Here is a 16,121-nt window from a genome sequence, read left to right on the forward strand (position 1 = left end):
ATCAAATGCACTGAAGTACAGTATACCTAATGTAGAATTTCATGCAAATAACAACAAATAAATACTTCCATGACATTCATGTTCTCAATTGACAAGGCAGTGACAGGTACATGTACAAATTTTAGCAAACCACACCCTTACGTGCAATACAGGTCGATATACTTCATGTACAGGCACACCATCAAACACTGATAATTAAAAACCTGAGTTATCTGAAAACTGGACTTTTTTAGAATGTGTCAAGCAAGCATTTTTAAAACAAATTTATTCACTTACAATGAAATTATCTAGACAATTTGGCGTAACATTGCATAGCACTGGACTTGCAACCTTTCACTTGCATGCCTGCCTATACCTGTACTTCCTTTCTCTGTGCCTGCCCTAAATTTACAAAATTTTCTCACTGCACAAAGTGCCCATTCCTCTACTGGAGGGAATTCGAAACCTGGCATGGCTTTGGTCCTTATACTGCTGGTTTTGGGAGCTTATTGAAGCACTTAATGCCGATATGTATAAATTTACTCATCATCAGTAGGTAACCTTTACAGGAGTACTTTGACTTGACACAGGACACCTTACATCAAATTCTACATTTTTATCCACATTTTAATATTCTTTCATAGATTATAAGCATGATTGGAAAGACCAGCATTTATTGTTCATCTCTAATTATATATAAGCGTATGAATTATGAAAAGTAAACTATATGGCCTTTCAAATCCATTCCTCAATAAGATCATGGGTAATTCCCATAACTAATTACTCCCCTCTGACCCAACCTCTTTGCTTATCAAGTATCTGTGTAATCCTACCTTAAAATTAGACAAAATAAAATGCTTCCGCATCTTTAGAGGAAAAGAGTTCCAAAGATTCTTATTTCTCTAAGAAAAAAAAATCACATCTCTGCCCTAGGGAGATTTGCGAGAGCTGCTCAGGAGGATTTAAACTAGTAAGGGGTGGGGGGTGTGTGTGTGGTTGGAACCCAGAGAGATAATGAGAAAAGAGATCAAATTCGAGACTGGTACAGTTGAGAACAGAAGCGAGTCAAACATTCAGGGCAGGCAGGGACAAAGTAGGACTAATAAATTAAACTGCATTTCTTTCAATGGACAGGGCCTAAAAGGGAAGGCAGATGAACTCAGGGCATGGTTAGGAACATGGGACTGGGATATCATAGCAATTACAGAGACATGGCTCAGGGATGGGCAGGACTGGCAGCTTAATGTTCCAGGATACAAATGCTACAGGAAGGATAGAAAGGGAGGCAAGAGAGGAGGTGGAGTGGCATTTTTGATAAGGGATAGCATTACAGCTGTGCTGAGGGAGGATATTCCTGGAAATACATCCATGGAAGTTACTTGGGTGGAACTGAGACATAAGAAAAGGATGATCACCTTATTGGGATTGTATTATAGACCCCCTAATAGTAAGTTTGCAGATGACACCAAAATTGGAGCTATAGTAGAAAACGAAGGCTACCTTAGATTACAAAAGGATCTTGACCAGATGGGCCAATGGGCCGAGAAGTGGCAGATGGGAGTTTAATTCAGATAAATGCGAGGTGCTGCATTTTGGGGGAGCAAATCTTAGCAGGACTTATACACTTAATGGTATGGTCCTAGAGAGATTTGCTGAAAAAAAGAGACCTTGGAGTGCAGGTTCATCGCTCCTTGAAAGTGGATTCACAGTAGATTGGATAGTGAAGAAGGCGTTTGGTATGCTTTCCTTTATTGGTCAAAGAGTATTGAGTACAGGAGTTGGGAGGTCATGTTGCGGCTGTACAGGACATTGGTTAAGCCACTGTTGGAATATTGCATACAATTCTGATCTCCTTCCTATCAGAAAGATGTTGTGAAACTTGAAAGGGTTCAGAAAAGATTTACAAGGATGTTGCCAGGGTTGGAGGATTTGAGCTACAGGGAGAGGCTAAATAGGCTGGGGCTGCTTTCCCTGGAGCGTCGGACACTGAGGAATGACCTTATAGAGGTTTACAAAATTATGAGGGGCATGGATAGGATAAATAGACAAAGTCTTTTCCCTGGGGTTGGGGAGTCCAGAACTAGAGGGCATAGGTTTGGGGTGAGTGGGGAAAGATAGAAAAGAGACCTAAGGGGCAACTTTTTCACGTACGTTTATGGAATGAGCTACCAGAGGAAGTGGTGGAGGTTGGTCAATTGCAACATTTAAAAGGCATCTGGATGGGTATATGAATAGGAAGGGTTTGAAGGAATATGGGCTGGGTGCTGGCAGGTGGAGCTAGATTAGGTTGGGATGAATGGGTTGGACCGAAGGGTCGGTTTCCATGCTGTACATCTCTATGACTCTATAACTGGCTATACTCTTATTTTTAAACAGTGACCTCTAGCTCCAGATTCTCCCAACATCCTTTTCACAATCAATCTGTCAAGACTCCTTCAAGAATCTATATGCTTCATCAAATCACCCATTACTTTTCTAAACATCAGTGAATACAAACTTAGTTTGTCCAATCTGTTCTTGGAAGACAACCTGCCCACTGCTAGTTATGGGTTAAATAAGCCATGTAAGTTCTTCCAAGACATCTGTGTCCTTCCTTTACAGCCATGTACAAGGAAGCCCAGATCCCTCTGTAATCCCAGAGCTCTTCAAACTCGTACCATTTAGACCATACGCTTATCTTCTTATTTCCTAACAAAATAGACAACTCCCAATTTTCTCACATTATATTCCATTTACTACATCTTTGCCCACTCATATAACCTACTTTAAAGGAAGCAAGGAAGCCAGATAACCTCTTCACAACTTACTTTGCTACAAACCTTTGTGTCATCAGTAAGCTGCCCTTGAGAAAGTGGTGGTGACCTGCTTTCTTGGACCATTACAATTCATGTGATGTGGTGCCACTGACCGGTTTACTGAGGAGGACAAAGTCAGGTTTGCAGTGGGCAGGGAAGATAAGTGGCAACAGAGAAGAAAAAAGACTTCCAAGATTTTGAACTAGCAGCAGTAGTAAAGAAACATACTGTTGCTAGAAGTCACAACTTCAGAAGGTGCTATCAAAGGAGCCTTGGTATATTTCAGCTGACCATCTTGTACAGGCACATAGTTTTTCCACTCATTTTTAATTTCTGTGCGGACTTTTGAAATCCATGCACGCAGTGAATTCTGAACTGGAAGTCAATGCTACAAAGATCTTTGGAGTGGTTACACAGGTACACAGCATAGGGGGAACAGTGGTGGCACACACTGCTGGCCTTGTGCATTGGTGAGTAAAAACTGAATCTTAATGGGGTGGGTCAGGTGCGAATCAAGAAGGCTGCTGTCCTGGATGGTGTAGAATGATCTAGTCAGTTGGATATGTACCCATCCAGACAAGCAGAAAGTTGTTCTTCACAGGCTTGATTTTTGACTGTAGATAGCTGACAAGTTCTGGGGAGTCAGATGTGTGTCAGGAACATTTTGTCACATGTCACAAAATTCACCACCTCAGACCTGCTTTTGTGTCACCAGTGTCTATATTACTGGTCCAGTTTAGTTTCTGAACCCAGGATATTGATAGTGTAGCATTCAGAATTGGTAATGAATGGCTTAATGGCTATTGAATGTTAAAAAGAGATGGCCAGATTCTCACCTGAACATGGTCCTTTGCGTAGCACTTGTCTTGATGTGAAAGTTGAAAGCAGTGCTTTAACTTCAGGGTGTTTGCTGAGAGGGTTGATTCTCACAATGAAATACATCAGACCCATTTCTTTCACTCTCCATCCAAAAAAATAATTGGATGTTGCTCAATCTTTATCATGACAAATCCTATTGGCGGACTCTATTTTCTTCTGCTCACCTCAAGATATTATTCATGATTGACGAAGCTAACTTAGACAGCAATTTCCCATTAGATACAACATTCTTCATGTTTCCTCTTCCACAAATCTTGCACTTACAAATCATGTCATACACAATTTGAATGGCAAGCAATAAACAGTACTTGGGAAAGTGAAGGATATATAACAAAAAGCACTTACAACTCAATCACCTCTTGCACTGCCATTTTATGAATACGTGTACAGAAAGTTAAACGTTAGTTGCAAGTACCATGTGAACGAACATTGAAATTACATAATCAAGAGTTTTACACTGCTCATTTTTATGTATCCAAAGTATGTACGAGTTTGTGCCTAAAATAAGATCATAATAGGAGACAGCAGCATGTTGGCCCATTAAAGCCCACTCTACCATTCAATAAGTTCATTGTTGTGGCCTTGGTTCCATATTCCTACCTTTGTCCCCTGCACTTTCTCCCAACCCATAATCCTCAAGTCCCTTGTAAAAAAACAAACTTAAAAACATTTAACAACACAGCATCCACTGACCTCTGCAAAAGAGATTTCTGAAGACTGGTGATCCTCTGAGAGAAGAAATTCCTTGTCTTCTCAATTTTAATTCAGAAATCCAACAGATAATTATTTCAAACTCATGGGTTATATGTCAACATTACATTTATAGGCACATCTGTGAATAGGCTAACATTAAGCTGTTCCAAGAGTAGTATGATTCTATCAGCATGTCATGCTTTAGGTGACCAGAATGAAGATGGAATTTAAGACCTTTATATCCTCAGGGTAACTACAGTAATGATGTCATGAACATGTCTCTGAAGGCATGTTAACACACTGACTGAGATTTAACACAACAGGAGACACTTTGTTTTCTCAAGAAGACCTAAATATCCCCATGAAGTGAATACCCCCTCAGCACCTATACTGTTAAGTCTTCTTAGAATGTTTTAAAAGATCATCTTGTATTCTTCTCAACTGCAATGAGCAGGTCCAATCTACTCAAATATTTTGCATTTCAACCCTTTCATTCTAGCAGTCAGTTAAGTAAACCTTCACTGAACTATTTTCAATACAAATATGCTTTTAAGCAAGGAGGCCAAAACTGTAGGCATTATTCCAGGTGCAGTCTCAACAGTAAATTGTAGCAACATTTCCATTATTTATACTCCTTTAACATGCAACACAGGTCAAGATTCACTTAGCTTCTAAACTACCTTCTTAGCATACTCAGTGTTTTTACTTTTTATTTTTACATATTTACAGAAGCTTTTATTGTATTTTTATAATTTTTGCAACTTTTCTCTCATTCTCCAATTTCTCGCTTTCATAGCCATCCTTTACTGGCTTCTAAAGTATTTCCATTCTTCCAATAATATCTTTCAGCATTTTATGTATTTCTTTCAATTTTATACCATTTTTAACATCGTAACATAGCCATAGGTCATTTTCACAATGAAATATATCTTGCTTGATAGTTATGAACTGTCTTCTTAAACATATGCCATTATGTCTATTTTTAAACCTATTTTCTCTGTCTACTTCAGCCAATTTTGGAATTCTCACCCTAACATCTTTGAAGATTTACTTACAGCAGAGGGACTACAGCAGTTCAAGGAAACGTAAGACCGTAAGATACAGGAACAGGAGTAGGCCATTCAGCCCCTTAAGCCTGCTATGCCATTCAATAGGGTAATGGTTAATCCAACATTCCTCACATTTACTTTCCTGCCCTATCCCCGTAACACTTTTTATGCCTGACTGAACAACAATCTATCTATCTCAGTCTTCAATATGCACAAGAACTTTGCCCTACACCTCTCTGTGGCAAGGTGTTCCAAAGACACACAACTCTCTGGAAGAAGAATTTCCTCCTCATCTCAGTCTTAAATTGGTAACCTTTTATTCTGAGACAGGCCTCTTATCCTAGCTTCGCCTATGAGGGCAAACATCCTCTCAGCACTTACCCAATCAAGCTCCTTATGTTCCAATGGGATCACCTCTTATTCCTCTAAACTCCAGTGAATAGCATCTCAACCTGTTTAGCCCTTGCTCATAAGACAATCCTTCCATACCAAGGATCATGCTGCTGAACTTTCTGAACCACCTCCAATGAAATGCTATCTTTTCTTAAATGAGGGGACCAAAACTGCTCACAATACTCCAGATGTGGTCTCAGCAGCATCTTGTACAGTTAAGACGCCCTTACTCTTAATCTCAAAACCCTCTTAAATAAAGGCCAACATTCCATCAGTCTTCCTGATTACCTGCTGCAATATACCATCACCTTCTCAAGGGCAACTTGGAATGCATCTTTAGGCAAGCTTGATGCACAACAGCATCAACTTCTTGAGCGTATCTCCTGTCAAAACTAGGCATTCATCCTTCAGTAAATGAAAGTTTATTTTCTTAGGTGGGATTTAGGATGACCTACCTCCACATTTGTTCAATGGGCATGGTGATAGATTTTTTGAGTCCTGTGCATGATCTGCAGTCTCTGTTACACATGGGGATGTTGGAGTTTGTTTGCAGGGTGCTGGGTGGAGGAGCTGTTTAGAGGGTTGTTCACTCATCTCTGCATGTTTCAAACAAAGAGTATCCTTGTCTTTGGGTCCTTCCAAAATGAAAGTACTCCATTTTGGTTAGTCACAAGCCAGCATCTCTAATTGATCATACAGAGATGTTTTGGGATTATCTGAGGACATTCATGAACTACTTTCACTGTTCCCCTGGGAATCTTTTGCACAAACATCTGATGCATCTGGTGGCATGTACAGAAATTATACGTCCTGCTGAATGGAGTTGGTTTTGAACGATTAGCTCCTCGATGCTGGGGATGTAGTTTGGGTGAGGAAGCTACTGTTGGACCATTTACTTTGTTATTGATTTGAACAATATTAAAAAGGCAGTATGCATGGTAGTTTTCTCATGTTTTAAAGTACCTGCTGTCAGTTATTTAAATCTCCAAGGCACTTATGAGTATGGGAATCACTGCAGCTCAAGGTTTTATTCTCAGGTTTGTGATCTTCGTCCTCAAATACTCTTTTCCTTAGTCAGCTGAAAGGCAAACTGACACATTGGAGGCAATGATGAATTTTGACTTTTCTGCCTGCCTTTGCTTATAGTAGGTTCCCAGTTAACAAAAAATGGTCCATATTTTCCAAAAGCTTGCTCTTGATCTTAACTGACAGCAGGGATGTCTTGTATTCTAAAAGCTGATTGAGAAGAAAAACAAAGCTCTAGACCACTGCACTCCAGTTGATCTACAGGGCAAAGCTTGATAGTTTGTCTTGAAAGATAGGAAAAGAATTACGCCAAGAAGAGCTTCTCTGTTCCCTGATGATCCTATATCACCAACAAACAGCAACATTTAATGAAACTATGTTTCTAAATGAAATGCCAGAGACACAGAATTGTATTGGTGCAGAAAGAGACCATATGGCTCTTGGAATAAGCATTATCACTGAGGGTCATGGGGGAAAAGCACAACAATGGTACTATATTATATACTATACTTATAAATAATCCCCTGTTCTTGTTTACGCAAGCCAAAAAAAGGCAAAAATTCAAATTGCACACGTAGTTGAGAGAGTAAAACAAATAATTGTCATTGCAATTTTTCTAAGGTAATGACCTCATGGCTACATGTGAGGAAAAGCACCTATGTATGGGTCATCCATAGTTCACTTACATGCTAAATATATGGAATCTGTCATCAATTGTAACCTAATGACAAAATGGAAGCTATTAAAATAATTAACTTGACTGAAAGCTCATAAGAACTCATTGGAACAAAACTGGACACTACATGTTATACCACAGCTAAGCCTGCAGTTAGTATTTATTACAAATTGCAGCAACATCACTTGGTGTTAGAATCCATAACAAAGCATTTTAGATACAACAGCATTAAAATTGTATCCCATCTCAAAGCTGTAAAATTGTGAAATGTGACAGCACTGATAACATATCAAATCTCAATGCATTCAAATTGAGAATCTTGACAAAATTACAAAAAAATTCCATTAGAGGCTAAAAGCCTCAGATTAAAGTAAAAGCTTTTTGTGCACAGTGAGTTAATATGACAACAGCACTCGATGACTTACTGCTTTTCCTTTGCTTACAGAAGACAGCTGAGAAGTTCCTGATTTGACTTAGAGATCATCCCCTCATTTGTGAGTCAGAAAGTTATAGCTTCAAGTGACATTGCAAAACTTGCAGACATGTTCTAGGCTGACATTATAATGCAGTTAATTCATGGGTGGGGGTATGGAGAGTGGGGCTGCATGCCTGAGATGCCATTTTCCTGCTGAGCTATGAAACTGAGGCCATGTCTGCTTGCCCAGGGTGCCACTTGGTCTGCACCAAAAAAGTGGGAGTGAGTAAGGAGTTGCCTACTAACCTGGCTAACATTTATTTCTCAACCAACATCACTGTAAACAAATTAACTTGTCAATTTATTTCATGCCTGTTTGTGGCATCTTGTGTACATTTAACTTGCATACAAATCAACAATGACTAACCTTTAACATCAATGCATTGGCTATGAAGTGCTTTGGGACATATTAAGAACACAAAAGCCTGATGTATAAATGCAAGTTCATTCTTTTGATGAGCTGCATTCACTTTTCTTAAAAAGAGGCATAAAACAAAAACAAATGCAGAATAAATGAACGCCTGAAAAATACATGTTTCAAAATTAATGCTTCCTCAACAAAACAGCATTCCTGTATATTCGGCAAGAAACTTCTAAGTAAACTACAGGCCATTTTTTAAGAAAAGCTTCACATTCTGTTTTAATATTAAAACTTCTAACTTACAAAACTTCACAATTAGAGCCATCTTTATATTATGATTGTCTTTCCAATAGGAATCCAGAGTTACTTGCAACTGAATTGCTTGTGCATTTTAAGAGAGTTAAATGAAATCATCTTTTATTTATACTCCGTTAACATTTCAATAATCCTAAAAATTCCATGCAACACTAAAGAAATGTGCAATGAGAAGCGAAAGCAGCTTTGTGCAGGCCCTGTTACAACTGTTTCTGTTTTAATCAAATACCAACCATAAAGAGTGAACATACTCAATCACGGGCCTTAACCAGAAATCCCCTCCCTCCTTTTCTCCCCCCCCCAACCCGCCACCCCAACATAAACACAAACACAATTGTACTGATCTTACCCCAGTTGGTTGAAAAATTAATCCATCCACTTCATGGCTGACTTCACGAGCAAAACTTCCTTCCAGCAGCTAAATTAGAAATGGTACAATTGAAATAGACAATTTCAGCAACTGAACTGATTGTCAAACAACTGAAAAAGCTATTCAGCTGCAAATTGCAGACGATGAAAAAGATGATGACATTTTAACTTGATGGTAGTTACTTCAAGGGCCACTGAAATATTTTAGTTGAACATAAGACAGAACTAAAATTTATCCAAATCTATAACTTACTGCCTGCCCATTATCAGACAGACTAAATGGTCATTATGGTTTCATTCATCATCACCTAAAACAACCTGTTATTTATTGTAGGATAAATCTAGTTCAGATAATCCACCCTTAAAGATGGACCAGCAGTGGGATATACACCCATGCTGAAAAGGCACACAGATTTAGCTGATTAAACTCCAGGAAACATATGATCGTATAATTTAGCAGAAATAGGCCATTTCACCCCTCAAAGTTATATCACCATTCAACAAGATCTTGCTGATATATTTGTGTTCCAAACATCACATAGGAGGTTTCTTTTATTATAATATAGAATGCGGGCGTTGCTGGTTTGGTAAGCATTTATTACCCATCCCCAAGTTAAGATTCAACCACATTACTGTGGTTCTGTAATCACACGTAGGCCAGAATAGGCAAGAATGGCAGATTTCCTTCCTTAAAGAACATTAGTGAACTGGATATTTTTGTTTAGGACAAGCAACAATGGGAACATGGTCACCATTAGGTTCACTTTCATTCTAGACTTTCATTGAATTCAAATTTGTGGGATTCTAATCCATGTCCTCAGAACATTAACCAGGAGTTTTAGATTGCTAGTACAATGATACTGTCTGCCCTTTTGCTGTCATCTTTGTTGGACTTCTGTTTATATATAGGCTTCTGTATGACAGAGGCTCAATTGATACTTCAGAAAAGTGCAAGGGCAAATTTATGAAAAATAAACCAAACTTTATGCATATTTTTAATTGCTGAAAGGGAACTGCAACTCGCATTAGCACTCAATTCAAAATACTATGTATATCTGGGAACAATTTGATTTGTCCATGAAGTCTACTTCTGTATCAATCACATATATCTCTCTCTTGAGTCAGTAAAGTGTGAATTAAATGTGGCCCTTTTCTTGTGAAGAAAGATATTTTTATTGACAAAGGGATTTTTAAAATTACATTAAACCAAAAACAATACAAATAAGAACAATACAAAAAGAACAGAACTATACTCATTTATGTATATGTATAAATGAATAGATTAAATAAATAAAGCACAGCGTGACAAAACAATAAATCTTGATCATCGAGAGCATTAGCTTGCATATATTCCTATGTTTGTTAATTCTTCCTTTCAGGGTGTTAGATTCATTAAACATGGCCATATATAAAACCCTTATTTAGCGTCGTAGATGAATCTGTGTCCAGGTAATCCAAAAAGGGCTCCTGTGTCTTATAAAAGTTCTCAGTTTTTTGGTGAACCATACTTGTAAAATAATCCAGAGGAATATGCTCCATGACTAACTTATGCCAACCCGACACTCCTAGGGGGTTTTCAGACACCCAACGTAGCAAAATTCTTTTCCTCGCGCAGAAAGTAAGGATACTGAAAAGTTTTTCCTATGCATGTCCAAAGGAGGTAAAGATAAAGAGTGCTGACAGAGAATGTGTTCTTAGCACTAAGCACACTTCTCTGTCAGATCTATAAGGATCAGTTAGGAGTGTAGTTCTTTTTTGGATGAAATCCCTGATTTGGAAAAAAACAGAAGAGGTGTCTGCTAGGTACTTCATACTTCTGAGTTAAATTGATCAAAGGACATCATTGCTTCCCCCTCAAATAAGTCACCCAGGCAAGACACCCCCCCAGCTGCCCAGAGTTTAAACCCAGAATCCATTATCCCTGGTTGGAAGCCCAGTATGCCAATTATAGGGGTAAGAAATTATGTTTTGGTTATGTTGCCCTTGCTCCGCTGCATTGCCCTCTATGCTTTAATGGTATTGATAATTATTGGATTATGGAAATATTTCTTAACTTTCCTCATTTTGTCCAAGAACAGCAATCTAATGAGGGGATGCTTTGCCTAAGAAGTTTCGATGTCCAACCATATTAAAGCAGACCCCCCACAAGCCCAGTCACTCATATAAGAGAACTTAATTGGTAGCTTTAAATATCCAGGAGGTCCACTCACCCCAGTCCGTGGGGCAGTTGCAATTTGGTTAGTTGGATAAGGGGTTGTTTACAGCACCAGATAAAAGAGCTGAGCCAGCCATTCAGTTTCCTGAATGTTCGTCTCGTGAAGATGAAAGGAAGCATTTGCATCAGGTACAATAGGTGAGGGAGAATATTCATCTTAGTAAGGGCTATCCAGCCTAGCCAGGATATTGGAAGCGCCTCCCATCTTCGGATGTTTTGTTTGATTTTGTGAAAGGGTAAAGTTAGCTTTAAATAGTTGATGAAAGACGGGAGTGATAAATGTACCTAGATAAAGGAAACCCCTCTGTGACCACTTAAAAGGAAATTGAGATGCACCCTGGACATCAGGTAGTTTTTGAACACTTCCCAAATGGGCCTCTGATTTTGCAAAATTGATCTTGTTACCTGAGAAAGCACCAAACAAATTATTATATTGTATAAGATGAGACACCAAAACTGCAGGGTTTGACAGAAAGATAAGGACATCATCCACATACAGTGTAATCTTGTGTGACTTTAGCCCCACTTCTGGGGCAGATATGTTGAAGCCCCTTGTTCCTTAGATGCTGCCTGACCTGCTGCACTTTTCCAGCAACACATTTTCAGCTCTGATCTCCAGCATCTGCAGTCCTCATTTTTTCCCATCTAAATTTTTCTTAAATATAATAAAGGTTTCTGCCTCTATCACTTTATGGGCAGTGAGTTCCAGATTCCCAACATGCAGGTACAGTATTCCTTGTAGTTCTGCAGTCCACATTGTAGGATGGATGTGATTATACCAAAGAGGAGATTTATAAGGATGTTTGCTTGAACTAGACAGTTTTAATTAGGAAAAATATGAATTGCAGTTCTGGAGGGGTTAGGATGTGGAATAGAAAGCAGTGAGATAAAGTTTCAATATTAATGAGAATTTGAGATCTGAAGATTAGTTCCAGATTGAACATGTCACAGAATTCAGTTTAGCCCAAGAGAGAGGTGCAGAGGAAGAAGGATTCAGTGATAAGCAAGAAGTCTACACAGGAGCCAGAAACTAAGATATTTGACTGTTTTATGTTGATTTCAAGGGAACTATTACACAAAAATAACATTTAAAAAAAAAACTGGAAAACAGGTAACAGTTACAAGTTTAGCATTTATCAACCAAGCATAATTGCTCTTGGGAAGGTGGTGGTGAGCCACTGCCTTTGAATTTTGACGAGTACTGTGAAGTCCAAGTGTGAAGATGACTGCGCAGACCAGTGGTTCTGAGATGGAAAGGACATACTGACTGAGCTATGTTTGAGTGAAAAGTTAGTATTAGTCACAGATCAGAAGTATTGGAATAAAACCCTTAAACTCAGATGTATACCTCCAGGAAGAAGATATTTGCAGTTCCAGTGAATTACTAAAGTCACACACATATTTCTTGCAGCTTATCAGCCCAAGCCTGGATGTTATCCAGGTATTGATGCATATGGTCATGGAAGGCTTCACACTCTGAGGAATTATGAATGAAGCTGACCATTGTGCAAACATCAGCAAACACTGCCATTTCTGATCTCATAATGGGAAAACATCTGCCATATAATCTTGCGTGTGCAAAGAAATACAGTGACAACTCATTTAGAATTTCAGTTGAGCTTACAATGTGGCACTGTAAGATGTCAAAATGATGACATAGAGTTCTTTGCAGAAATAAAGGAGCCTCGGTAAAAGTACACAAAAGAAAAACATCAGTTTTGGATAGGATCCAAAACAAACCCAAAACACTACTCAAACATCATTCATACCAGAATGATACCTCAACAGGTTTAAGTCACTTGGAACTCATTGAGGCTCCTTCAACCACACCTTTTAAAATCATCTCAACAACAATAGGAACACCACTGTCTGCAAGTTACGGTCCAAATCACACATCACCTTGACAGAATTATAATTGCCTTTCCTTCAGAGTCGCTGTGTAAAAATCCTGGAACTTCCCACGAACAGCACGGTGGGTGTTCCTACATGCCAAGAACATCAGCAGTTCAAGAAGGTAGTTCCCCATCACCATCACCAGAATAATCAGAGATAGATAATAAATTCTGACCTAGCCAGTGCACCAATATCTCAAACAGATTTTGAAAACAGGCATATTAAACCTGTATTAAAAACTGGTAAGGCCTCAACTGGCACAGTGCATCCAGCTTATGGCAACCCATTTTAGGGAGTAAAGGAAGGTATTGGTGAGAGTGCATAAAACATTCATGAAACTAATTTCAGGGATGAGAAACTTTGGTTATGTAAATAGAATTGAGAAGTTGGGACTGATCCCCTTGAAGAGAAAGTTGACAGGAAATGTGTTAAAGCTTTGCAAAGTCATGAGGGGTCTGGACTGAACAAAATGGGGGAAACCATTCCTCATGATGGAAGGATCGAGAAGAGGAGGGCACAGAATTAAGATAATTGGCAAAAGAAGCAATAGGCAACAAGGAAAAGTTTTTTTCACAAAGCGAATGATCAGGATTTGGAATATACTGATCAAGACAATGGTGAAGGGAGGGTCAACTGAAGCTTTTGAGTTAAAATACAATCATTATCGGAAAAGGAAAAATTTGCACAGCAATGTAAAAAAGACAGAAGAGTGACATTCAATGAATTGCTCCTTCAGTGAGCCAGATTCCTATCTTGGAGAAAGAGATGCTGGAGATCAGAGTCGAAAAGTATGGCGCTGGAAAAGCACAGCCGGTCAGGCAGCATCCGAGGAGCAGAAGAATCAATGTTTTGGGCATAAGCCCTTCGTCAAAAATATGGTCCCAATGAAGGGCATGCCCGTAACGTTGATTTCCTACTCTTTGAATGCTGCCCGACTTGCGGTGCCTTTTCATCACCACACTTTTTGACTCAGATTTCTATCTTGGACATATAATGAGCCAATTGCCTCCTTCAGTGCTGTAATCATTCTTCTACTGCTCTTGTCCTTTTAATCAGTCCAGGTCAGGAGGTTAGAAGGCATTGCTATAGAAACTTTGGAATGGCACAATACCTGGTAGCGGAGGGTGCATGCTAAAAGTGATTGATAAGGTAAAAGGTAAGTCTCAGAAGGAGACATTGAAGGAGACTCCTGCTGAAATAAGTTATGTAATTTCCTTAATAAGACAAGGGAAAAAAACTTGCAGGTCATCATGATCATCACATTAATAAATAGCTTATTAGGCACATGTAGAGCAATTAAAGCAATGTCTGGAGATACAAATCTGGAAGCATTAATTTCTTCAAATTAAGACTTCAAATGGTTTTCAATCATAGTTGTATTTTACTCCACCTGTTTGCAGACTCTTTTTTTCTAATTTCATGCAGTTTGCTTGATTTAATGTAAGGCAACTCAAACAAGCTAAATCCATGACTACACATGAAACGAAGGACGGCACCAATTGTTTTATGAAGAATATTAGCAACAATGCATCTATCTATGGCATACTCTTCTTCTGGAACTTTTTTTTAAACCTGCTGAAATACAAACACAACTGAACTAATACTTGCTGAACCATGCAATCAGAATTCTTGGATCTGTCACAAACTCAGAAATAATGTCTATAATTTATTCTATGTACTCAGCAATCAGCAAACTTAATCTTGTGAGAAATAACATGCCCCTTTAGAACTGGTTCAGCCTGTACTCTTTTGTTTGACATGATTACATTTTTGAAAGTATGTGTCACATTTCATTTAACATTCATTGAAGAAATACAATCCACAGGCTTTGCTGTAGTGATAAATCACAATTGTGCGCAAGTTATAGCTTCAGAATACGGAATATTAGTTTTCTGCTGTTGGTTGGTTATGAGACAAAAATGGCAAGAAATGCAGATATCACAAATACTTCAGATTTATACATACACCAAATCCAAGTCCCTGAAAGGGAACACATTCACTTCTGTGACTGACAATCAAATAGTTCTTCTGAATTTAAGGAAATGGTGCAAAATACACAGCAGATCTGTAGCTGTGTTTAACTGTGCTTATGTCACAAAATAAGGTCTCCCTGACAACCATTTCCTCGGCCCAGCACGCTTGAGCAATGTAAAGAGATGGTATAACTAGTTTCCTTACACATTTGCAGCAGGAATGCAGAAGACATCAAAAATATTTGTTAGGTTTGCACTTTATCCATTGCTACCAGTCACAGCTTATACCAATTATGTCATACCATAACTTGCCTGCAAGGCAAAAAAAAATGGAAAGGAGATAGCTCTGTGACTATTTCAATGTAAGGCCAGTAGTCCCAGGGCTAAAAGTCTAGATATTTACATACTGGGAACTCCAAAAGGTTTTTGGAATGCATTGCCATTCCCTGAAGATGTTAAATAATTTCACTTTGTCTTCCTGCTGTTTTGCCCTTCTCTGTAATGTCCATTTTACATAGCATTGCATAATATTTACAAGAAAACCATATTGCCCAATTGCTCTGTCACAGTCTTTATGGTCCACAGAAACCTTGTAATACCCTTCTTAACTGAACCCCCTAAACATACTTTTCTATTCCTTTCTCTCTCACATGTTAATCTTGCTCCCTGAAAAGCTTCTAGAATATTTGCTTCAATTACAATTTGCGCAGCACATTCCACATTCTAACCACTCTCTGGATAAAAACATTTTTCCAGCACCATCTATTGGACTACTGATTTCAATGAGGCAAGAACAGAATTGGGTATAATTGACTGGAACAAGAGGCTGGCAGAAAAAAAATGTATGGTTTGAATACAGTAGAGGTACATTTCCTCAAATGGGAAAGGTGGAATAAACAAATCCAGAACTCCTTGTATGACACATGAGATAGAAATTAGTATTAAGAAAAATGTGTGCTAGACAGATAAAATAAAGTTGAAAACCAAAGGTTCAGAGAAGATGTGAAAACAAATCAAAAAACATATGAAG

The 16,121-nt window shown here is 38.5% G+C and overlaps 1 protein-coding gene across 5 annotated transcripts in view; it reads right to left on the reverse strand.

Annotated features, from left to right (window-relative positions):
• rngtt (RNA guanylyltransferase and 5'-phosphatase) overlaps positions 1-16,121 on the reverse strand; it is a 416,785-nt gene that overhangs the window by 146,295 nt on the left and 254,369 nt on the right. For 4 of the 5 annotated variants that reach the window (XR_011953798.1, XM_072553724.1, XM_072553718.1 and 1 more), the window contains one exon: positions 8,991-9,059. The exons of the other annotated variant lie outside the window; for it this stretch is intronic. Coding sequence is in view for 3 of the 4 variants with exons in the window: in XM_072553724.1 (XP_072409825.1) it covers positions 8,991-9,059 (69 nt within the window). In the remaining variant the exon portion in view is untranslated. The remainder of the gene's footprint in view (positions 1-8,990; positions 9,060-16,121) is intronic. 5 annotated transcript variants of the gene reach the window in all.

This window comes from Chiloscyllium punctatum, chromosome 3 (assembly GCF_047496795.1).
Source record: "Chiloscyllium punctatum isolate Juve2018m chromosome 3, sChiPun1.3, whole genome shotgun sequence".
NCBI lineage: Eukaryota > Metazoa > Chordata > Chondrichthyes > Orectolobiformes > Hemiscylliidae > Chiloscyllium > Chiloscyllium punctatum.